Source organism: Coregonus clupeaformis, chromosome 17 (assembly GCF_020615455.1).
Source record: "Coregonus clupeaformis isolate EN_2021a chromosome 17, ASM2061545v1, whole genome shotgun sequence".
Classification (NCBI taxonomy): domain Eukaryota; kingdom Metazoa; phylum Chordata; class Actinopteri; order Salmoniformes; family Salmonidae; genus Coregonus; species Coregonus clupeaformis.
The window spans coordinates 42,927,765-42,954,059 of record NC_059208.1 but is presented as its reverse complement, the minus strand read 5'-3'; the positions used below and the strand labels follow the sequence as shown (position 1 = coordinate 42,954,059).

The window sequence follows — 26,295 nt, the reverse complement described above, 5'->3', positions numbered from 1 at the left end:
CTCATATGAACTGTAACTCAGTAAAATCTTTGAAATTGTTGCATGTTGTTTATATTTTTGTTCAGTATAGTTTAAACACCAATATCGCCATTATCAGACCCATTTAGTGTAAAAAACACAATTTTTGTCATTGTATAGTTTAGTTGTGCAGTTATTAGTTATATCACCAGATAGTGCTTTAGAGAAAGGTGTCTGTGGCTGGGTGCACATTACTTTGACTCAAAATAGAAGAGTTCACTGTCTTTCTTCTCTTTTCTGTGCTTCTCTCCTGTGAAGACAGACAGACAGACAGACAGACACACAGACAGACACACAGAGAAAGACAGACAGACAGACAGAGAAAGACAGAGAAAGACAGAGACAGACAGACAGAGACAGACAGACAGACAGACAGAGGTCAGTGAAGATGACAAACTAATACAGCATGTTCCACTGAAGACTCCAAATCCTAACTTTAGATATCCACTAATAACTGAAACCTGTGTACATCATCACATGCATTCATGTCAATTAAGGATTGGTGGTAAAGTTGACATTGGTGTTTCAAAGACAGACACCCAGAGAGATATTCACCTGTTTGATTAGTGAGAGAGAAAGCTCATTCCTTTGGAGCAGAGTTGTGGAGGAGTTGGAACCAACATCAGAAGCTACAAGGAAAACAGACACAACCACATTCTAAAATGCATTCATTCCAACACAATTAATCCAAAGTCAGAAGCTAATGATGAAGCGTTTGTGTTTCAGTTTCAGTGATGAAGTCAGAAGCAGAATAAAGGCAGGCACTTACTGTTGGCCGGAATGAAGCCTGAAACACAGAGATAAACATGATGTTATTATTGACTCTGATAGCTTGGTTTGGTGGAATATTCTCTTATATAATATACTCTTCCAAATGACATCCCCAGCAACAACAATGACCAATAGGAGAGCTACCACCCCTCCAATGATGGGGGTTGGGTCAATTGCACCTGTACTCAACAGAACAGTGCGTTTTCATCTCAAATGAACTCCAAGCAGCATCCCCAATGTCAATAAAAGTTCATGAGGTCAATGAGAACATGCAGTCAGAAAGGTAGTGTTACTGAATAGATAAGTGAACAAAGATTAGGAATATTGGGCACATTCAGTTGGAGGGTTGGGTATAGTGTATATTTCTCCCTCTTACTGATGTTGGTCTTTCCCCAGTTGGTCTTGATCTCAGGCTCAGTCAGAACCTTGATGAAGTCCTCCATGATACCCGTGACTTGAACCACACACTGATACTTGTTCTTCGTCCACTCCTCAGGCGTCACTGTAAGGTGGGTGCTTTTCTGGAATGTTCCATCATCGTTGGGGAGAGTCTCTTCATGCTCCACATCTTCATGCTCATCGTGTCCGTCTTTCTGCCAGAACACCATGACTCCACTGGGGTAGAAACCTGTAGCGTGGCAGGTCACTGGAGAGGAGGGGGTCTTCTGGAGCAGAGACACTGAAGGAGGAACTGGAGGGAGAGAATAAATAGAGGGAATAGACAGACACACAGAGATAGATATGTGAGAGAAAATGACAGAGCGGGTGGCAGAAAAAGAGAGAACATGAGAGTTAAATGACAAATGCTTTTCATTATAATCATATTGTACATGAATCTCAAGTTAATGTGAGGTCAATACAACACATTGTGAAATGGTTTCTGATAATGAAATATCACATCATTGCTGTGTAAGTAGAGCTATGTCATATCAAGTGTCTCTGTACCTGTCCTCTTCAGAGTGCTCTTCCCATAGTCCAGATACTTCTTCAGCCACTCAATGCAGGTCTGCATTAAGTAGTGTTTGTTCTGCTCATTGAAAGCCTTGTCACTGTCCCACTTGTGTTTGGTGACAAGTGCCTGTGGCATTGTAGCGATCCATGTCAATGTTTTCAGGTCAAATGCTATGAAATCCTCTCCATCATATCCAAACTGATCAAACCCCTCTGTGACTCCAGTCTCATCATCCCACTCACAGCCGTACATGTTCTGGACAATGTGCACACCTGAGGGAAAAAAGAGAGAGAGAGAGGATCATCACTACTGTGCATCGCTCCATCTGTCCTCCAGATTCCATCTGCCAGTGGGATCTCCATCATCATGTATTAGTTGTTCAACCAGACTGGAATAAAACAGAGAGATCAGCTCAGACCTCTACAGTGTGATGATGACGTCACACCTTCACCACAGAGACAGAGAGAGTTGATGAGGAGACTCAGAGAGTGTGGATCTATTCTACACCAGCTGATGTTGGCTTGGTTCTATCTACTGTGTTGAAGATACACATTGTGTTCATTACAGTAGTGTTACTCTAACAAATGAATGTTGTAGAATACTGTAGTTTTCAGTGAGGTATGTCAATTAATAAAACACTGTTGCTAAATGAAGACTGTCCACTAGTGATGATGTCATAGATAGATGAAGTGAGAGAGGATCCTCTGTTCAGTCAGGAACAACAGGAGAGAGAGATGGAGAGACCAAATCAAATCAAATGTTATTTGTCACATACACGTGTTTAGCAGATGTTATAGCGGGTGTAGCGAAATGCTTGTGCTTCTACATTTACGTTTACGTCATTTAGCAGACGCTCTTATCCAGAGCGACTTACAAATTCTAGCTCCGACAGTGCAGTAATATCTAACAAGTAATATCTAACAATTTCACAACATATACCCAATACACACAAAACTAGTAAGGAATGGAATTTAAGAAAATATACATATATTTCAAAACACTGCTACTCCTACTGCTCTCTCATCGTCTGACCATGTGTTCTCGCATACCCCGAGAGCATCTGGTCAGCGGGGTGGTGGCACAGGAATCTTCATCTCTCCCAAGTGGACATTCTCAATTTTTCCCCTGACCCATCTGTCTATCTCCTCATTTGAATTCCATGCTGTCACAGTCACTAGCCCATTTAAGCTTAATATCCTTGTCATCTATCGCCCTCCAGGTTCCCTTGGAGAGTTCATCAATGAGCTTGACGCCTTGATAAGTTCCTTTCCTGAGGATGGCTCACCCCTCACAGTTCTGGGGGATTTCAACCTCGCTACGTCTACATTTGACTCATTTCTCTCTGACTCCTTCTTTCCACTCCTCTCCTCTTTTGACCTCACCCTCTCACCGTCCCCCCCTACTCACAAGGCAGGCAATATGCTTGACCTCATCTTTACTAGATGCTGTTGTTCTACTAATCTCACTGCAACTCCCCTCCATGTCTCTGACCACTACTTTGTATCCTTTTCTCTCTCGCTCTCCTCCAACACTACTCACTCTGCCCCTACACAGATGGTAATGCGCCGTCGCAACCTTCGCTCTCTCTCTCCCGCTACTCTCTCCTCTTCCATCCTATCATCTCTTCCCTCTGCTCAAACCTTCTCCCTCCAATCTCCTGATTCTGCCTCCTCAACCCTCCTCTCCTCACTTTCTGCATCCTTTGACTCTCTATGTCCCCTATCCTCCCGGCCGGCTCGGTCCTCCCCTCCAGCTCCGTGGCTTGATGACTCATTGCGAGCTCACAGAACAGAGCTCCAGGCAGCTGAGCGGAAATGGAAGAAAACTAGACTCCCTGCGGACCTGGCATCTTTTCACTCCCTCCTCTCTACATTTTCTTCATCTGTTTCTGCTGCTAAGGCCACTTTCTACCACTCTAAATTCCAAGCATCTGCCTCAAACCCTAGGAAGCTCTTTGCCACATTCTCCTCCCTGCTGAATCCCCCCCCCCTCCTCCCTCTCTGTGGATGACTTCGTCAACCATTTTGAAAAGAAGGTTGACGACATCCGATCCTCGTTTGTAAAGTCAAATGACACTGCTGGTCCTGCTCACACTGCCCTACCCTATGCTTTGACTTCTTTCTCCCCTCTCTCTCCAGATAAAATCTTGTGACTTGTGATGGCAGGCCACCCAACAACCTGCCCGCTTGACCCTATCCCCTCCTCTCTTCTCCAGACCATCTCCGGTGACCTTCTCCCTTACCTCACCTCGCTGATCAACTCATCCTTGACCGCTGGCTATGTCCCTTCCGTCTTCAAGAGAGCGAGAGTTGCACCCCTTCTCAAAAAACCAACACTCGATCCCTCTGATGTCAACAACTACAGACCAGTATCCCTTCTTTCTTTTCTCTCCAAAACTATTGAGCGTGCCGTCTTTAGCCAACTCTCTTGCTATCTCTCTCAGAATGACCTTCTTGATCCAAACCAGTCAGGTTTCAAGACTGGTCATTCAACTGAGACTGCTCTTCTCTGTGTCACGGAGGCTCTCCGCACTGCTAAAGCTAACTCTCTCTCCTCTGCTCTTGTCCTTCTAGACCTGTCTGCTGCCTTTGATACTGTGAACCATCAGATCCTCCTCTCCACCCTCTCCGAGCTGGGCATCTCCGGCGCGGCTCACTCTTGGATTGCGTCCTACCTGACCGGTCGCTCCTACCAAGTGGCGTGGCGAGAAGCTGTCTCCGCACCACGTGCTCTCACCACTGGTGTCCCCAGGGCTCAGTTCTAGGCCCTCTCCTATTCTCGCTATACACCAAGTCACTTGGCTCTGTCATATCCTCACATGGCCTCTCCTATCATTGCTACGCTGACGACACACAACTAATCTTCTCCTTTCCCCCTTCTGATAACCAGGTGGCGAATCGCATCTCTGCATGTCTGGCAAACATATCAGTATGGATGACGGATCACCACCTCAAGCTGAACCTTGGCAAGACGGAGCTGCTCTTCCTCCCGGGGAAGGACTGCCTGTTCCATGATCTCGCCATCACGGTTGACAACTCCGTTGTGTCCTCCTCCCAGAGTGCGAAGAGCCTTGGCAACACCCTGTCGTTCTCCGCTAACATCAAGGCGGTGACCCGATCCTGTAGGTTCATGCTCTACAACATTCGGAGAGTACGACCCTGCCTTACACAGGAAGCGGCACAGGTCCTAATCCAGGCACTTGTCATCTCCCGTCTGGATTACTGCAACTCGCTGTTGGCTGGGCTCCCTGCCTGTGCCATTAAACCCCTACAACTCATCCAGAATGCTGCAGCCCGTCTGGTGTTCAACCTTCCCAAGTTCTCTCACGTCACTCCGCTCCTCCGCACACTCCACTGGCTTCCAGTTGAAGCTCGCATCTGCTACAAGACCATGGTGCTTGCCTACAGAGCTGTGAGGGGAACGGCACCTCCGTACCTTCAGGCTCTGATCAGTCCCTACATCCAAACGAGGGCATTGCATTCATCCACCTCTGGCCTGCTGGCTCCCCTACCTCTGCGGAAGCATAGTTCCCGCTCAGCCCAGTCAAAACTGTTCGCTGCTCTGGCACCCCAATGGTGGAACAAGCTCCCTCACGACGCCAGGACAGCGGAGTCACTCACCACCTTCCGGAGACATTTGAAACCCCACCTCTTTAAGGAATACCTGGGATAGGATAAAGTAATCCTTCTACCCCCCCTTACCCCAACCCCCCAAAAAAAAAAATAATAAAAAAAAATAAAAAAATAAACATTGTAAAGTGGTTATCCCACTGGCTATAAGGTGAATGCACCAATTTGTAAATGTATATATGGATAAGCAATGACAGAGTGGCATGGACTAAGATACAGTAGAATATTATAGAATAGAATGCAGTACATACATGTGAGATGAGTTGTGCAAGATATGTAAACATTATTAAAGTGACTAGTGTTCCATTTCTTAAAGTGGCCAGTGATTTCAATAGGCAGCAGCAGCCTCTAATGTGCTAGTGATGGCTATTTAACAGTCTGATGGCCTTGAGATAGAAGCTGTTTTTCATTCTCTCGGTCCCAGCTTTGATGCACCTGTACTGACCTCGCCTTCTGGATGATATATTTTATTTTTTATTTTATTTCACCTTTATTTAACCAGGTAGGGGTGAACAGGCAGTGGCTCGGGTGGTTGATGTCCTTGATGATCTTTTTGGCCTTCCTGTGACATCGGGTGCTGTATGTGTCTTGGAGGGCGGGTAGTTTGCCCCCGGTAATGCATTCGGCAGACCGCACCACCCTCTGGAGAGCCCTGCGGTTGCGGGTGGTGCAGTTGCCGTATCAGGTGGTGATACAGCCCGAGAGGATGCTCTCAATTGTTCATCTGTAAAAGTTTGTGAGGGTTTTAGGTGCCAAGCCGAATTTCTTCAGCCTCCTGAGGTTGAAGAGGCTCTGTTGCGCCTTCTTCACCCCACTGTCTGCGTGGGTGGACCATTTCAGTTTATCTGTGATGTGTACGCCAAGGAACTTGAAGCTTTCCACCTTCTCCACTGCAGTCCCATCAATGTGGATAGGGGGGTGCACCCTCTGCTGTTTCTTGAAGTCCACGATCATCTCCTTTGTTTTGTTGACGTTGAGTGAGAGGTTATTTTCCTGGCACCACACTCCCAGAGCCCTCACCTCTCCTCCCTGTAGGCGGTCTCGTAAATGTTGGTAATCAAGCCTACTACTGTTGTGTCGTCTGCAAACTTGATGATTAAGTTGGAGGCGTGCTTGGCTACGCAGTCATGAGTGAACAGGGAGTACAGGAGGGGGCTGAGCACGCACCCTTGTGGGGCCCCAGTGTTGAGGATCAGTGAAGTGGAGATGTTGTTTCCTACCTTCACCACCTGGGGGCGGCCCGTCAGGAAGTCCAGGACTCAGTTGCACAAGGCAGGGTTCAGACCCAGGGCCTCGAGCTTAATGATGAGCTTGGAGGGTTCTATGGTGTTGAATGCTGAGCTATAGTCAATGAACATCATTCTTACATAGGTATTCCTCTTGTCCAGATGGGATAGGGCAGTGTGCAGTGTGATGGCGATTGCATCGTCTGTGGATCTATTGGGGCGGTAAGCAAATTGAAGTGGGACTAGGGTGACAGGTAAAGTAGAGGTGATATGATCCTTGACTAGTCTCTCAAAGCACTTCATGATGACAGAGGTGAGTGCTACAGGGCGATAGTCATTTAGTTCAGTTACCTTTGCCTTCTTGGGTACAGGAACAATGGTGGCCATCTTGAAGCATGTGGGAACAGCAGACTGGGAAAGGGAGAGATTGAATATGTCCATAAACACACCAGCCAGCTGGTCTGTGCATGCTCTGAGAACGCGGCTAGGGATGCCGTCTGGGCCGGCAGCCATGCGGGGGTTAACATGCTTAAATGTCTTAATCACGTCGGCCACAGTCCTTAGTAGTGGGCCTCGTCAGTGGCACTGTGTTACCCTCAAAGCGGGCAAAGAAGGTGTTTAGCTTGTCTGGAAGCGAGACGTCGGTGTCGGCGACGTGGCTGGTTTTCCTTTTGTAGTCCGTGATTGTCTGTAGACCCTGCCACATACGTCTCGTGTCTGAGCCGTTGAATTGCAACTCCACTTTGTCGCTATACTGATGTTTAGCCAGTTTAATTGCCTTGCGGAGTGAGTAGCGACACTGTTTGTATTCTGCCATATTCCCAGTCACCTTGCCATGGTTGAATGGGGTGGTTCGCGCTTTCAGATTTGCGCGAATGCTGCCATCTATCCACGGTTTCTGGTTAGGGTAGGTTTTAATAGTCACAGTGGGCACAACATCACCTATACACTTCCTGATAAACTCAGTCACCGTTTCAGTGTATACATCTAAATTATTTTCGGAAGCTACCCAGAACATATCCCAGTCGCGTGATCAAAACAATCTTGAAGCGTGGATTCGGATTGGTCAGACCAGCGTTGAATAGTCCTTAGCACGGGTATTTCCTGTTTGAGTTTCTGCCTATAGGAAGGGAGAAGCAAAATGGAGTCGTGGTCAGATTTGCCGAAAGGAGGGCGGGGGAGGGCCTTATAACCATCCCGGAAGTTCGAATAGCAATGGTCGAGGATTTTGGCAGCGCGAGTACAACAGTCGATATGTTGATATTTTATTGTGAGATATCCTAGGTCGGGTGACCAAAAGGACTCGAGTTCCTGTATGTTACTACAATTACACCATGAGTCGTTAATCATGAAACACACACCTCCGTCCTTCTGCTTCCCGGAGAGATATTTATTCCTGTCTGCGTGATGAACTGAGAACACCTCTGGCTGGACCGATTCCGACAGAATATCCCAAGAGAGCCATGTTTCTGTGAAACAAAGTATGTTACAGGCCTTGATGTCTCTCTGGAAAGAAATCCTTGCTCTAAGTTCTTCGACCTTGTTAACCAGAGATTGAACATTAGCGAGTAGTATACTTGGAAGCGGTGGGTGGTGTGCGCGCCTCCTAAGTCGAACCAGCAGGCCGCTCCGAGTGCCTCTCCTCCGCCTGCAATGTTTTGGGTCAGCCGCTGGAATCAGTTCAATTGCCCTGGGGAGGGCAAACAAAGGATCTGCTTCGGGAAAGTCGTAATCCTGGTCGTAATGCTGGTGTGTTACCGCCGCTCTGATATCCAATAGTTTTCTCCGGCTGTATGTAATGATACAAAACACTTTCTGAGCAAATAATGTAAAAAATAATACATAAAAAAACAAAATACTGCAAAGTTTCCTAAGAGCTAGTCGCGAGGCCGCCATTTTCGTTGGCGCCAGATCCACACACAATTAGAGCAGAGAAGACCAAACACACATCATACATCATCATCAACATCACCATCATCATCATGAAGAAAATTACCCTGGAATGACTGGCTGAATTGGCCATTTACAAAAGATGTTTACTCTTTGCATATTTGAAATATAACTTATTAAGGATAGTGCATCACTCACCTCCAGTCTGATTGAAGCGATGCTTGGCAATATCAATGTTGGCTTTGAAGGTCTGCTCGGCACCAATGGAGGACTGAGTGTTTCTATTCCAGTAATCAGGGCCAACTGCTTCTTTTATCCACTCCTGTCTGGGAGTTTCTCTGCGGATGACGCTGTCATAATATGACACGGGCTCTCCATTCACCAACCCAACAGTCACAAACTCTGGGAAGTCTGGTATTCCGGAGGTCGCAGTGTACACATAACGCAGTGAATGCGTAGCTGTAAGGTAGACAACGTTTATAAGATTACTAAAATGCTATGATTTAACTCCATTCCAACAGTCATGGGAAATACTGGCAGTGTCCGAATACCCATAGGCTACTTGCGTCCTAAATAGTAGGCTGCTTGAGTATGCGAAAAATAAAGTTTAATATACTGAACAAAAATCTAAACGCAACATGTAAAGTGTTGGTCCCATGTTTCATGAGCTGAAATAAAAGATCCCAGAAATGTTCCATAAACACAAAAAGCGTCTTTCTCGCAAATGTTGTACACAAATTTGTTTACATCCCTGTTAGTGAGCATTTCTCATTTGCCAAGATAATCCATCCACCTGACAGGTGTGGCATATCAAGAATCTGATTAAACAGCATGATCCTTACACAGGTGCACCTTGTGCTGGGGACAATAAAAGGCCACTCTAAAATGTGTAGTTTTGTCACACAACACAATGCCACAGATGTCTCAAGTTTTGAGGGAGCGAGCAATTGGCATGCTGACTGGAGGAATGTCCACCAGAGCTGTTGCCAGATAATTTAATGTTAATTTCTCTAGCATAAGCTTCCTCCAACGCTGCCTCCTCTCCTTGTTCGGGCAGGCTTCGGCATTCGTCGTCACCGGCCTTCTAGCCACTGCCGCTTCTCATCTCATCATTCCATTTATTCTGTCTTGTTTATTTCACACACCTGGTTCATATCCCATCATCAGTACCTGTATAAGTGTTCCCTCTGCCCCCTTGTCTTTGTGTGTGATTGTTTATTGTGGAGATTAATATAGCTCGGTGCAGCTCTTTTGTATTGTGTATCGCCGGGATATTCTCCCGTGTGCCTTGTTGTTTTCCAGTGTGCCGTATTTCCGCACTGGAGTGTTTTACGCATCGCTGTGTACCACTGTGTACCACTGTGTTATGGAATAAACCATTTATTCTGTGATTTATCCTCCTGCGCCTGACTCCTTCAAAATCACTCACCACAGACGTCGTGTGGGCGAGCGGTTTGCTAATGTCAACGTTGTAAACAGAGTGCCCCATGGTGGCGGTGGGGTTATGGTATTGGCAGGCATAAGCTATGGAAAACTAACTCAAGTGCATTTTATCGATGGCATTTTGAATGCACAGAGATACCGTGACGAAATCCTGAGGCACATTGTCGTGCCATTCATCTGCGGCCATCACCTCATGTTTCAGCATGATAATGCACGGCCCCATGTCACAAGGATCTGTACACAATTCCTGGAAGCTGAAAATGTCCCAGTTCTTCCATGGCCTGCAAACTAACCAGACATGTCACCCATTGAGCATGTTTGGGATGCTCTGGATCGACGTGTATGACAGCGTGTTCCAGTTCCTGCCAATATCCAGCAACTTCGCACAGCCATTGAAGAGGAGTGGGAAACCTTCCACAGGCCACAATCAACAGCCTGATCAACTCTATTAGAAAACACCATAATGCGGCATTTAGAAAATCGAGTATACTCTAAGTGCCCGGATGTCATACTCATTTTGGCTTTGAGAACAGCTGATCAATTAGATGTGGGATGTGCTACCAAAATCAACGAATAGTGGGAAACAACGCAATCACGCATGACGCATTCTCAGTATGCAAAAATATGTTTTATAGTATATTAATTTTCCAAATAAATGGTATGGTTTAAATAACAGGGTGTTATACTAATTTCGGCTATTCATCTAGTAGAATTCGATGAACACTTTTCCACAATGCATTGGAAGAGGTGGGCTGCGAGTGACAGACCCTAGTTCTCTTCAAGTAGCCAAACAACAAAACTAGGCTACTTGAATGGGAAGATGTCGAATAGCGAAGCTTCTCCGGTTGGTGTTCAAATGTAGGCTAAGTTCTCCTTAAAATAATCACGAGTATTGCATCGTAGGCTACATCTTTTTAATAAATCTGTGAAAAAGCGTCCCATGGTCTGTTTTATCAACTAGCTCAATGTATTCCAAACACTGGTGGTAACCAGATGATCCCAATAATTTTGGTAGCCTAGTTAACGATGCCCCCCTCCGGTATGTTCTATTGTGAACTGTCCGGGACTCCTTGTTGTTTCCCAGTTTACTACTCAAAGATATTTAACTTATTAAGTCAAAGATTAAATGAACTGCAATACACTGGTCTCAAATATAGTAGCATAACTAGGCTACACAAAACCACGGCGGACCCATAGTAAAACGAGAGGCTTTTTCTCTGTATTAAAACGTGTCCCAGTGCAACATGCCTCTGCCCACAGGGGGTGTGGCTTACTGAGCCTCTGGTATCCCCTTATTGGTATCCAACAAATCTATATATCTCACCACATCGACACCGGAGTTTGGGATGTGGCTGCGTTATAAATGTCATGTTAATCAGGCCTTCTGATTTAAGAAAATTGATTGTTTTAGTTTTATAGGCTAGGTGTCACAAACGAGACTCCCGCTGTTCCTCCTGCTCACCACCAGAGGGAACCCTCTCCTGAGTATTAAACCCCTGAACTACATTTCCCACATACCTGGCTCTGATTACCGTTGCACCTGACTCCCATCAGTAGACTATTTAGGTGCTCTCAAACTCTCTCCCCTTGCGAAGTCTTGTTTACCCTGGTGATCATTTCTGTGCGTTTTTCGCCTGTGTCTGTCTGCCCGTGGATTTACTCTGGACTGTTTTTCCCTCCTTGATTCTTTGCTGCCTGCCCTGGACTATATTCTTTACTGGACTGATTTTGGTAAGCTTGCTGCCTGCCCTGACCTTATGCCTGTACCTGGATTACGAGTTGCCTTATCCCTACTGTTGTGTCTGCTGGCGATTGACCCTGTTTGTACGACCCAGATTGTAATAAAACTGCAAATGGATCCTCACTCTCCTGGAGCGTCATTACACTAGGCTACCTATTTAATTATTTAATTAATGGATCAAGCCTTAGCATCATTCTGATCTCATTCCCAATGATCAATGCTTTAGTTTATTATGTTGCTGTCCAGCGGTTCTGAATTTGCCATGCACCCGACTGTCCACGTTTTTCTGTGCAATAGCCTTTTGATTTGAACATTTGAAAAAGTTTTGGTGTGTATACTAGGCTATTTGATTTAATTTATATATGTTACAGCACTTTGGTTTCAATGGAAACAAAATGATCTGTTTCTGTCTTCAGTCCTTTTTAAATAGGACCGTGATAGTCTGCCTATAACCAGCCTGAGTAGGCCTATAACTTGTGCTTATGAACAGCCCTTAGCGGTGGTACAGTGGTGAGAACAAGTATTTGATACACTGCCGATTTTGCAGGTTTTCTTACTTACAAAGCATGTAGAGGTCTGTAATTTTTTATCATAGGTACACTTCAACTGTGATAGATGGAATCTAAAACAAAAATCCAGAAAATCACATTGTATGATTTTTAAGTAATTAATTTGCATTTTATTGCATGACATAAGTATTTGATCACCTACCAACCAGTAAGAATTCCGGCTCTCACAGACCTGTTAGTTTTTCTTTAAGAAGCCCTCCTGTTCTCCACTCATTACCTGTATTAACTGCACCTGTTTGAACTCGTTACCTGTATAAAAGACACCTGTCCACACACTCAATCAAACAGACTCCAACCTCTCCACAATGGCCAAGACCAGAGAGCTGTGTAAGGACATCAGGGATAAAATGGTAGACCTGCACAAGGCTGGGGTGGGCTACAGGACAATAGGCAAGCAGCTTGGTGAGAAGGCAACAACTGTTGGCGCAATTATTAGAAAATGGAAGAAGTTCAAGATGACGGTCAATCACCCTCGGTCTGGGGCTCCATGCAAGATCTCACCTCGTGGGGCATCAATGATCATGAGGAAGGTGTGGGATCAGCCCAGAACTACACGGCAGGACCTGGTCAATGACCTGAAGAGATCTGGGACCACAGTCTCAAAGAAAACCATTAGTAACACACTCACGCCGTCATGGATTAAAATCCTGCAGCGCACGCAAGGTCCCCCTGCTCAAGCCAGCGCATGTCCAGGCCCGTCTGAAGTTTGCCAATGACCATCTGGATGATCCAGAGGAGGAATGGGAGAAGGTCATGTGGTCTGATGAGACAAAAATATAGCTTTTTGGTCTAAACTCCACTCGCCGTGTTTGGAGGAAGAAGAAGGATGAGTACAACCCCAAGAACACCATCCCAACCGTGAAGCATGGAGGTGGAAACATCATTCTTTGGGGATGCTTTTCTGCAAAGGGGACAGGACGACTGCACCGTATTGAGGGGAGGATGGATGGGGCCATGTATCGCAAGATCTTGGCCAACAACCTCCTTCCCTCAGTAAGAGCATTGAAGATGTGTTGTGGCTGGGTCTTCCAGCATGACAACAACCCGAAACACACAGCCAGGGCAACTAAGGAGTGGCTCCGTAAGAAGCATCTCAAGGTCCTGGAGTTGCCTAGCCAGTCTCCAGACCTGAACCCAATAGAAAATCTTTGGAGCGAGCTGAAAGTCCGTATTGCCCAGCGACAGCCCCGAAACCTGAAGGATCTGGAGAAGGTCTGTATGGAGGAGTTGGCCAAAATCCCTGCTGCAGTGTGTGCAAACCTGGTCAAGACCTACAGGAAACGTATGATCTCTGTAATTGCAAACGAAGGTTTCTGTACCAAATATTAAGTTCTGCTTTTCTGATGTATCAAATACTTATGTCATGCAATAAAATGCAAATTAATTACTTAAAAATCATACAATGTGATTTTCTGGATTTTTGTTTTTGTCACGGTTTACTAAGCCAGAACCCAGAAGCAGACCAGGACAAGGTGAGTTGAAACGAAGGTGAGTATTTATTTAACAGATTCAAAAACGATGTAGAATAATCCAGGGGACAGAGCGGACGGCGGAGATGAGTTGGTGGAGGTGCAGTGGTAGATCCAAGAATGGCTCGGCAGCCGCCGACAACCAGGCAGGGGTTGGGTGAAGGTTCCGGGAGATTGACTGCAGATAGAAACAAAACGGAGGTAAGTACACGGCAAGCCAACAAGGTGCAAAACAACAAAACTAACGCTAGAAACTCCAAGGCTGATACACTGACAAACATACTGTTCATGGCTAACGATCCGGCAGGGAATGGATGTCAGGTCAGGGCTTAAGAAGGGTGATGATCAGGACCAGGTGTGCAGACCGCTGATGAGATGCAGGTGCGGTTAATCGGGAGATCTCCCGCCTAGCAACGTCGCCCGGCAACCAGGCCGGGAGCGTTCACGAACCCTCAGGAAACTGGAGATTCCGAGCAGAAAAATGGCAACACAGGCAGGAACCGACTCAGGATGCAGGGTTCATGACAGTTTTAGATTCCGTCTCTCACAGTTGAAGTGTACCTATGATAAAAATTACAGACCTCTACATGCTTTGTAAGTAGGAAAACCTGCAAAATCGGCAGTGTATCAAATACTTGTTCTCCCCACTGTATATTGTCCATATACCCCCTCTGGCCTTATTGCTTAATTATACTATGTGCACAACTAATGGAAGTAGCCTAGTGTGACAAAACATTTGGTAGCAGACCAAACATCAGTGATTTTGAAAAGAGATTCATATTCTAGAAAATGACATTTTCTATTTGAAAGGTATTTTAGCTGAGGAAATAGGAGATTCAGCAACTCGTGGGAGGACAATATCATTAAATAAAAAAACATCTACCGGCATACACTAGGGGCAGCACCGCCATTCATTTTCAATGAAAGAAAAGCGGTAAGAAGCAGAGTGGGCGGGGGACCGTTGGGCGGTGCGAACGTGGTGTGGGAGGTGAAAAAGTTCTGCATTTCCCAACTTTATACAAATCACCAGCGGGGAAAGGTGGGCGATGACCAATCATATTGCGTGGTTCCCCTGACGAATTTGACGCTCTGCGACCCAACACTGGAGACTTTCTTCAGCAGATGGCTGACAAAATACTACGATGGAAGCAAATGTAAGTAATTATAAACCGGGTGGTTCGAGCCCTGAATTCTGATTGGCTGACAGCTGTGGTATATCAGACCGTATACCACGGGTATGACAAAACATTTATTTTTACTGCTCTAATTACATTGGTAACCAGTTTATAATAGCAATAAGGTACCTCAGGGGTTTGTGGTATATTGCCAATATACCACGGCTAAGGGCAGTATTCAGGAACTCTGCGTTGCGTTGTGCATAACAGCCCTTAGCCGTGGCATATTGGCCATATACCCCCCTTGGGCCTTATTGGTTAATTATAATATCATAACGAATCATGCAAAAAAAATGTACAGTTGAGAGGACTATGTTAGTTAACGTAGAGACAAACGATTATGCATATTCTTTTGTCATGAAGTTAATTTAAGAAATTATCTATTTAGCAAGCTAGCTGACTAGCTAAAATTAAACAGCTAGCTAGCTATTTAGCTTTATGGGCGCTTTGACATCAGTAGGAAAATGTAATTCGTGTTATTTCATGTTTTAGGGTCTCCTGAGAAAACCAGCAAACCAGGCTGTCATCTTGTGAACCAGTTGATGTAAATAATCTAGCTAGCTAGCTAAAGCATTTACTGCAAATTTAATGTACAATTTTGTAAACTTGCCTTGCTGATATTTGCCATGCAATGCAGCTGAAGTAACATAGCTAGCTAACTATTTTCTTCCTTATTGTGTAATGGGGGATAAAAAGACCTGTATGCCTATGGATGTATAGCTAGCTATGTAGCCGATCTGTGTATGAACCCTAAAATGTTTTGTATAAATATTAGTTCAGAACAGTGGTTTTAATTGCTTCCACCAGTTAATCATTAATCCCCAAGAAATTGCAGAAAATGACTGTTACACACGACTGTTACATGTCAATATTATAATGTAAATATTAGCTAGCTAGCTAGCTACAGTGGTGTAAAGTACTTAAGTAAAAATACTTTCAGGTACTAAAGTAGTTTTTTTGGATATCTGTACTTTACTTTACTTTACTATTTATATTTTTGACAACTTTTACTTTTATTTCACTACATTCCTAAAGAAAATAATGTACTTTTTACTCCATACATTTTCCCTGACACCCAAAAGTATTTTGAATTGCTAGCAGGACAGGAAAATGGTCAAATTCATGCACTTATCAAGAGAACATCCCTGGTCATCACTTTTGCCTCTGATCTGGTGGACTCACTATACACAAATGCTTTGTTTGTAAATTATGTCTGAGTGTGCCCCTGGCTATCTGTAAAAAAAAAAATGGTGCCGTCTGGTTTGCTTAATATTGGGAATTTGAAATGATTTATACTTTTACTTTTAAAACTTAAGTATATTTTAGCAATTACATTTACTTTTGATACTTAAGTATAAAAATACTTTTAGACTTTTACTCAAGTAGTATTTTACTAGGTGACTCATTGGGTACTTTTTCCACCACTGGCTAGCTGTGAACCTCAGCTATCACAGCCGGTTGTATTGACATCAAGACACTCTGAATGGCTTTAATGAAGCCTATGGATTGAGTACAATATAACATAACTTTATTGTGCCAAGTATGCAAGTCGTATATTAATGTAGTTATTACCAAGCAAGAGTTCCCACATTGTAGCCTGTACATTCAATATATTCACTGATCATGTACTTTACCTCGGCGAATAAAGGTGCGGTTCAGGTACGAATGTCTTCTTTTTCAGTCATATCCAATACCAGGAGTATCAAACTCCAGTCTTTGAATGATGCTGCATCTGCATGTGTTTATTACAATTACGCACTTCAACAGTGTTTACTGATCCATGGTCCTGGGACATCAATGGTTACACATTGTAACTCTGCAGTAGACTAGAACACATGATTTACATTTTAGTCATTTAGCAGACGCTCTTATCCAGAGTTACTTATAGTTAGTGCATTCATCTTAAGATAGCTAGGTGGGACAACCACATATCACAGGCATAGTAAGTACAAGTTTCTCCAATAAAGTAGCGGGGGATAGGTGTAGCATTTCATCGAATGAGAGACTTAATTTCAATGTGAATGTGAACCAATTCCAGTAGAGAATGTGAAAAGCTTTATTGAAAGAAGTTCAAGTGTTATTAATACATAATACAAGCATTACAAATATTACAATTGTAATATTATATTATAAATACAAGTTCAATCTGTACTTCAATGCCATCTGGTGTGCATTATGAAAAGAAGAAAGAGAAGGTAGGGAGAGGTGTGAGAGTGTCAAAGACAGAAAGAACAGAGGAGCAGGGAAGACAGCATATGTGGTCCTCTGTGGCTCAATTGGTAGAGCACGGCGCTTGTAACGCCAGGGTAGTGGGTTCGATCCCCGGGACCACCCATACGTAAAAATTTATGCACACATGACTGTAAGTCGCTTTGGATAAAAGCGTCTGCTAAATGGCATATTATGATTCATGAATTACAGTGCTACATATTCTCTCAGGTCGTCACAATTACATAATAGAGTCTTTAGCGGTGTCACAATTACATAATAGTCTTTAGCGGTGTCACAATTACATAATAGAGTCTTTAGCGGTGTCTCCTAACCAGCCTTGGGCCCCCAGGGTTATCTTAGAGCGGGGGAGGTGGCGATGACCAGACTGGGGGTTGGCAAATTCTCTCGCATCAAAACATACCTGCAGACGGGGTCTGTAGTGACGCATCGCAGTGCTAGAGGCGTCACTACAGACCTGGGTTCGATCCCAGGCTGTGTCGCAGCCGGCCGCGACCGGGAGACCCATGAGGCGACGCACAATTGGCCCAGCGTCGTCCGGGTTAGGGGAGGGTTTGGCCGGCTGGGATGTCCTTGTCCCATCGCGCTCTAGCGATTCCTTGTGGCGGGCTGGGCGCATGCACGCAAGACTGGAACTACCAATTGGATATCACGAAAAGAGGGTAGAAAATACATAAAAATAACAACCTTCCTGCAGACAAGAGACAGATGACATGATTAAGCCTTGTGTCTTCTTAATTATAACACTGTCAGACATCATAATCATCAGAAGGTGAAATGCAAAACTGACCTTGGATCATTAACTCTGCTACTACTACATCTCTATCTGTATTTCAATGTAAAGCATCTCTTCAATAATACTTCATGTTGACCTGACCAAGTGACCTCTCACCTCTGATCATGCTGTGCCCTCTATGTGTCAGGCAGTTCAGAAGCGGGAGGGGTTCACCGACACAGCTGATATAACCTAGAGCCCTAAAACACAACTCAAAGTCAGTTCCACTGCGTTTTTTTCATTGTTCCCCTCTAATCAGGGACTGATTTAGACCTGGGACATCAGGTGGGTGCAATTCATTGTCAGGTAGAACAGAAAACCAGCAGGCTCTAGACCTCAGAGGATAAGAAGGTAAGAATTGAATACCACTGACCTAGAGGATTTAGTGAGAAGGGGGGAGCGGGATGAAGTGATGGAGGGAGACTGATATTGAGAAAATAAGGTAGTTAAAGAGTTTTCAACAGGAATCTATATATGTGTCTGGCCTCACCTGGTGTCCACATTGTCCACACTGAGTGGCTGCAGAGTACTTTATACTGAAAAACATGCACAGACACACGAGGACAAACAATATAGCGTAGTTACATACATGATGGAGTGTCTTACTATTCTCCATGGTTGGTCCTCTTGCCTATTCTTTGAAGGTGGAAGGAGACAGTTGGACTCCTGAGCCTGCTTACTGCACAGCACAATACATCAATCAGATTGATACACGAGTGTGTAGGTGTGGGTTGTAGGGTGTCAGAGGACAAATACATTAGCGTGTCTAGTTTGAGAAACAGACACCTCACAGGTCCTCAACTGGCAGCTTAATTAAATAGTACCCGCAAAACACCAGTCTCAACGTCAACAATGAAGAGGCGACTCCGGGATGCTGACCAAGGCAGAGTTGCAAAGAAAAAGTAATATCTCAGACTGGCCAATAAAAAGAAAAGATTAAGATGGGCAAAAAAACATAGACACTGGACTTTTTCTTTGCAACTCTGCCTAGGTCAGCATCCCGGAGTCGCCTCTTCACTGTTGACGTTGAGACTGGTGTTTTGCGGGTACTATTTAATGAAGCTGCCAGTTGAGGACCTGTGAGGCGTCTGTTTCTCAAACTAGACACTGTAATGTATTTGTCCTCTTGCTCAGTTGTGCACCGGGGCCTCCCACTCCTCTTTCTATTCTGGTTAGAGCCAGTTTACGCTGTTCTGTGAAGGGAGTAGTACACAGCGTTGTACGAGATCTTCAGTTTCTGGCAATTTCTCGCATGGAATAGCCTTCATTTCTCAGAACAAGAATAGACTTACGAGTTTCAGAAGAATGTTCTTTGTTTCTGGCCATTTTGAGCCTGTAATCGAACCCACAATTGCTGATGCTCCAGATACTCAACTAGTCTTAAGAAGGCCAGTTTTATTGTTTCTTTAATCAGCACAACAGTTTTCAGCTGTGCTAACATAATTGCAAAAGGGTTTTCTAATGACCAATTAGCCTTTTAAAATGATAAACTTGGATTAGCAAACACAACATGCCATTGGAACACAGGACTGATGGTTGCTGATAATGGGCCTCTGTACGCCTATGTAGATATTCCATTAAGAATCAGCTGTTTCCAGCTACAATAGCCATTTACAACATGAACAATGTCTACACTGTATTTCTGATGAATTTGATGTTATTTTAATGGACAAAAAATTTGCTTTTCTTTCAAAAACAAGGACATTTCTAAGCGACCCCAAACTTTTGAACGGTAGTGTATATTTTTGACTACTTTTACTTTTACCTCACTACATTCCTAAAGAAAATAATGTACTTTTTACTCCATATACTTTTCCCTGACACCCAAAAGTACTCATTACATTTTGAATGCTTAGCAGGACAGGAAAATTGTCCAACTCACACACTTATCAAGAGAACATCCCTGGACAGCTCTACTGCCTCTGATCTGGCGGACTCACTAAACACAAATGCTTAGTTCGTAAATGATGTCTGAATATTGAAGTGTGCCCCTGGCTATCTGTAAAAAATAAAATATTAAAAAAATTGAAAACAAATGGATACTTAAGTATATTTATAACCAAATACTTTTAGACTTTTACTCATGTAGTATTTTACTGAGTGACGTTCACTTTAACTTAAGTCATTTTCTATTTAAGTGTCTTTACTTTTACTCAAGTATGACCATTGCATACTTTTTCCACCACTGCCATGCAGTGCCCTACACGGTAACTGTAGGCAATCATTTTGAAGGAATCTCCAGTTGCAAGGTACAGTATCTGTAGGAATATGGAAGACAATGTCATTATTAGACTTTTACATCACCAGGTCATGTAGTGCTAAGGCAAATACTAAAATGTGCACCCCTTTTGAGTCCCCAGGACCAGAACTGAGAACCACTGCTCTTCATTGGGACCTCTTCGTCTGCAGACAGGATTTCACAGCTCTCTGTATCTGAGGACAGAAAACATCACAAGAAACAGGTTTAATTATACACAAATTAGACAGCACTGAATACCATGTTGCTATTATCTCTGTCCTCAGTTTTTCTTTTTAGGGACTGGAACTATACAAAAGTACCTGCCCTATCCAAAATAGCCTTCTCTCTCCCTTCTTTGACAGCTGGAGCTGCTATCCTTACACCCTCTTCCATGGCTGTTAGCTAGCTATCTACAAATGCATTTGGAGTTTGTGTATTTAATTTACAACGATAAATACATCAAGATAGCTAGCTAATATGAAGTTAGGTAGCTGGTGATATTTAATTAACTTAACTAGCTAGCTATACAGTATGTAAAGTTGGCTAGATAGCTAGCTAGCTACGTTAGCAGCTCATTTGAGTTAGCCTGCACTGTAGCTCGCTATAGCTAATAATACATTGTTTTTAAAAACATTTTCAAAATGTATTTACTTACTTGAATACGTTCTCCCAGCCATGTGGACGACTGGAGACAGGGCAACAAAGTTTGTTTACCACCAGAGCGGTTTAGAGCGTATTACTATTTACCTGTGAATAAATTCATTAAAAGGAGAATGGATTAAACTATTTACCCATTTAATAACTAGACCTTCATACAAATTTGCTATGCTGAATTCTTGGTGCACAACCGAACGTGCTGCTATATGCTGCCTGCACGCCCACAAGCGAGCCACTCTGGGCGGCCGAAGCAGCACGCAGCAATTTACCGCATGCTAGTGTACATGGGCTGTAAAAGTAGAACCAATGCGTTTCGGCTTTTGGCCTTGCGTTTTCATAGAAGTTGAAGCTGAGGAAATACATAAATTGTACAACTCCATGATCATATTTTTATATTCTAAACCTCAAAAGTGTATCATGGCTTGTGATTCTTGCACACTTTTAATTACAACGCACATGCTCTATGAGGGATTATTTTGCCTGTCATTGCGACCACCTGCCAAGTCCCGTAGGTAGATTCATATTAGAGTTGGAACAAATTAAAATAACAAATTAAAAAAGATTTAATATCTAGTTGACAGAGGTGTGGATGTATGACTTTTCACAAATTTGATGACTTGAGACTAGACTTGATAGAAAATAAAATAACTTGAGACTTGACTTGAACATGGAGCCTCAAGACTCAACTTTGACTTGAGACTGATGACTTGAAATTATCTGGCCAGGTTTTGTAACGTTTTGTCAGTTATTTTGTGCCACAGTCTCCAAGGATTACTCTCCACGCAGCCAGAGACAGTAGCTTGCAAAAAAGTGTGCAACAGATTGGCTAGTGAAACGCACACTTGGTCCTCTGATTGGACCAGCAAACTGTCAATCAACACAGGTCGGGTGAGCTAGCGGTTCTCAAAGTGGGAGTCGGTCGCAAGAAGGTTTTGGGGGGGTTACGAGTGTGAAACTGAATGGGAAGAACACATATTTTTCATACATATTTAAATAGGCTACATAGGTATAGCCTAGCATTTGTTTAATAGGCTACATAGGTATACCTTTGCCTATTCGATCTGGTTACTAACATAGGCCTACGGCATTACACCAAATTCTTGTCTCAAATACATCTTATTTGTGCTTCAGAACTGAAAAGTTAAACGTCCTGATTGTTGACCAATTACCAGTCATCAGCATTTGCGCAATGGCGGCGCACATATCCAGATTAGTGACCAGAAAGCACCGGTTTCATTTTCTCCGGTTTTGCCTGACAAAAACAGAATAGCCTATGTTTATATTATCCATATAAAATAAAAGTTAGCAATCTGCTACGGACACATCTTTGCCAGAACAACAGGCTACCTGCCGATTTCATTGTTATTATCATATTTCAGATAGGCCTAGTTTGGGTGAGTTAATTTGTCTATATACCGCAGTTCTGCATACTGGCTATATGTCTTAAGATAGCTGTAACATCGCACTGCCTTCAATACTTATGAGATGAAGATGTAACATATTCTGGAGAATTTATTAAGATTTCTGTGAGGGAAAAAAAGACTACAGTCAGACCATGCTTTCCAACCTGGTTTCAGAGCATTTCATATTATTATGTACGTAAATGTCACGAATTCCGCCGAGGCTGCACCTCCTCCTTGTTCGGGCAGGCTTCGGCGTTCGTCGTCCCCGGAGTACTAGCTGCCACCGTTTGATGTTATCTATGTTTGTTTGGTTTTGTCTGATTAGTGCACCTGTTCCTTATCACGTCTTGATTATGTCACCTATAAGTTTCCTTTGGTTTTGTTTGTAGTTGTGTGTCGTTGTACGCCTGTCGTTTGGTGTAGGTTGTTTTGTTTGCTTATTGTTAGTGCTGTTCGCACTTTACGCACTGTTTTGCGTATTCGCTCGCCTCCTGTTTATGAGGCCTGTTTGGATTGTACTTTGCTCCTGTGACTATTAAAAGTCGGATCGACTAAGCTTCTGTGTCCTGCGCCTGACTCCAACACCACATCCACATCAGCCCTTGACAGTAAATCCGCCACATACCGTTTATTATGATACAGTATGTTACGTTTCCTATGGTTGGTATTCATTTAGTGGATGTCCATCACTCATTTCAAATGAAATTACAATGTGACGAATTACAATGTGTATTATATGTTATGAATTTGCAAAATGTACAATATGTTACGAATTAGAAAAACGTATATGTTATGAATTGTAGTTAGGTGGCTAACGTTAGCTAAGCTAGGGGTTAGGGTTAAGTTTAGGAGCTATGTTAAAGGGTTAAGGTTAGGGTTAGAGGAAGGGTTAGCTAAAAGGGTTAAGGTTAGGGTGAGCTAACATGCCAAGTAGTTGCAAAGTAGCTCAAAAGTAGTAAATAGTTGAAAAATTGCTGATTAACTAAAATGCTAAAGTTGTCCGTGATAAGATTCGAACTCGCATCCTTTGGGTTGATAGACCTTTGCGTTATACACCACCCATCCACCCTGACCAAGTAACCATCTGTCTTATGTAACCATACCAAACGCAACATATTGTAATGAAACAGGCAGGGAGCAGGTCTCGAACCCTCAACCTTCTAGCCCGAAGTCCAGCGCCATCGACTGTGCCCCAAAAGCATGCTCACGTGGCAGAGTCGATATCCGCGCTTATAAACCCAGGGTCGTTACACAATCATAGTATTTAGAGTTTAGATTTACATGTACTATATTACGTCTAGTCTATGAGACCAGGCTGCGTTGAGAGGCAGACCCTCACTCTGCTGCTGTCTCCCTCCGCTGAGACTGACCATCAGATGCAGGCACCACCAGCCCACAAAATAAAAATAAATAGCAAATTATTTAAACATATTCTCACTCAGCTGTGCCTCAAAAGTAATACAACAACTAATCTATTACCGGTGTGATCATGTAGCCCACCTCAAATTTGGAAATATATATATTTTTAAGTGGTCCTAACAACAATGTATTGGCAGGGAAATTCAAGCAAAGTCAATATGCGGTGATAATGTATTGGGCCTATAGCCAACTGCACAAACCTCATTAGTACAGTACTGTTTTTAATAGGTTATGTTGCATAGGCTTACGTTTTTTAAGTCATGCTTAAAAGATCTTGGCCTTCATTTTGACTATTAAAGTGATCTTGACTCAGAAAAGGTTGATGACCACTGCCCTAGTCGATATTGACTGCTAACATGAATAAAGTTCAGCTCAAAATGCAGGTGTAAAACCCAGTTTATTTCTGTATCTTGCGTTTTGAAAATGCATCACCATTTATGGCTGTAATGACAGGCTACATTTGCGCAGCGATTGTATTCGCGTGGGCGCTTGTGCGTGCGCGTGTCGCAGGTCAAAAAGTTTGAGAACTGATCATCTAACGAACAGATTGCTGATTTGCTGTACAGCTTTAGGATCGGTGGTGCTCAAACGTCAAATTGTAGAGAGATATGACAGCAATAAATAAATATGCAGCTCCAAAATAATATTAACTGTTTACTTTGCAAGCTCACCAGCAATGGGGCATCAAGGAACAATTACTAGCATATGCCTATTGGTCTTTCGGTTATGTAAAGATTGATTGACATTTATAATTTAGTTATGAAGCTTGCATTTTGAATTTTTTGTTCAAATTAATTATTACATAATCAAAATGTGTTGTAGACAAAATAATGAAAAGGGCTGTCTGGTAGCCTCAATAAATTGATACAGATTTGTTGTTGAACAAGTCATTGCATGTATAGATTTTTTTTCTCCCCTTCTACTGAGACACACCTTGTGACTTGACATTTGCTTGCGACTCGAATAATAATGACTTGGTCCCACCTCTGCTAGTTAATAAAAAAGGGTTGCAAACTTTGTGGAAACACACAATGATGTAATATTAAATATAACGACATATTTTTAAATACATCTCAAAGGTGAATCTAATATTAATAGAAACTTCATACACTGACCTGCACATGTAGCATGAAGGCTTATGCCTAAGAGCAGAAGGATGAAACACTTCATGACGTCGTTGGCCCGTCAGTACTGTATTAATGTTCAAATGTAGTTCGAATAGGAGTGTGTTTTATCTGCAAGGCTCTCTGTGTTGACCTCCAGGCAGAAATGACCAGAAAATAACGGTTCGCACTGATTTTGTGCAGAAATGACCAGAGAATAATGATTCGCACTGATTTTGTGCATGTTTCTAGAGCCAATGGGAATTCAGCTAACTCAAGCGTCACTAAATTCTGGGATGATGTAAACAGCGAAGGTTGAGTTACGAAAGTGAAAGTAAGTAATTGTTGTGTTGATGGTTGAGATTCTGCTTGGGCCTCAAAATGCCAATACAGCATACTGACTCGTGCCCATACAGACATACAAAGTACAGTAGAAGTCTCAATTACAAATCCCAAACACTGCAAACCTTCCAGATGTGCAAACAAAATATTTGGTAACTCTTCATTTTAAGGGGTCCTTCTTACAGTGTAATTAAATGTGTAATTACACTAAAACAAATATTTTTGTTAATGGTAATAACTAATAGTTACACTGTAATAGCAACATGTAACTGATGGTAATTGCAGTCTGTAATTACAGAGGTGTAACATCAAATGCTTGTTACCATGCTTGTTACAAATGGGCAAGTTTAAACTAAATTCAACAATTTATTGTTTAGTTTCTTCTCAGCTGGATCCAATTCAGTAATAACTGTCACAAGGTTGTAATCTCTTGTGGACAGATGCGCTGGGTGTCTGAGATTACAAAGGTTGGAGGCTCAATAGGCTCCAATTAGCTACCCGCGAGCACGCACTCTTCAAAATCTCCACTCAATGTTGTTGCTAGCACTTGCCCCCCAAAAAGTGTCCCATCTGGGTTAACTTGGTTGCGTTTACAAAAACAGATCAGATAGAGGTCAACCTCACTGACTAGGGTCTACCATAAGGGTGTCATCCCAGATTATAATAAAGAAATAACTTATAATTAATGTGTACGTTACCCATTATGACAACCTGAACCTTCTTGCCATCCAATTGAGAGGATAAACACACTAGTACACACAGAGTACATGTAATATCTGCATAAGTAGAATGTAATTACTAGGTGTTACACAGGATTTAGATAGTTAAAATGAAAAATATCTTGAGGGGTACTTATACTCAGTGGCGGCTCCTGAAAAAATTCTCAGGAGGGGCAATTTTTCTGATGATTTAGGTGACCTACACACATTTAAAAAAAAGATATGTCCAGCAACAACATGAAGACAGGGGCAGCATATAAGTCAATACCAGAAGCATTTATTGACTGATCTCAAAAGTGTTGGCTTACCAGGGTTGGTGGAGCCCTCAGTTTCATCTTTGCCTCGCAAAGCTAACTCAAACACTCCGCAAAACTTCACACACTGGATTAGCCGGCTGAGGATGTGGCGGTTCTTGCTAATGTCGTAGTAAATATATTTGTTATAGTGAATATGGAATATGATATGTTGAGTAAAATGTTGTGCTAAGATCTATTTAGGTCAGGAGCTGGTTATAAGTTCTGTTCCT

The 26,295-nt window shown here is 43.1% G+C and overlaps 1 protein-coding gene across 1 annotated transcript; it reads right to left on the bottom strand.

Moving 5' to 3' along the window:
- On the bottom strand, positions 1-24,861 carry LOC123492872 (class I histocompatibility antigen, F10 alpha chain-like). Its single transcript, XM_045226369.1, has 6 exons — positions 24,721-24,861; positions 8,685-8,945; positions 1,735-2,013; positions 1,166-1,480; positions 574-647; positions 1-268 (listed from the first exon to the last, which is right to left on the bottom strand). Exons 1-6 carry the CDS (start codon positions 24,773-24,775, stop codon positions 179-181), a joined length of 1,074 nt encoding a protein of 357 aa, XP_045082304.1. The 5' UTR covers positions 24,776-24,861; the 3' UTR covers positions 1-178.
- Positions 24,862-26,295: the final 1,434 nt, after the last annotated feature.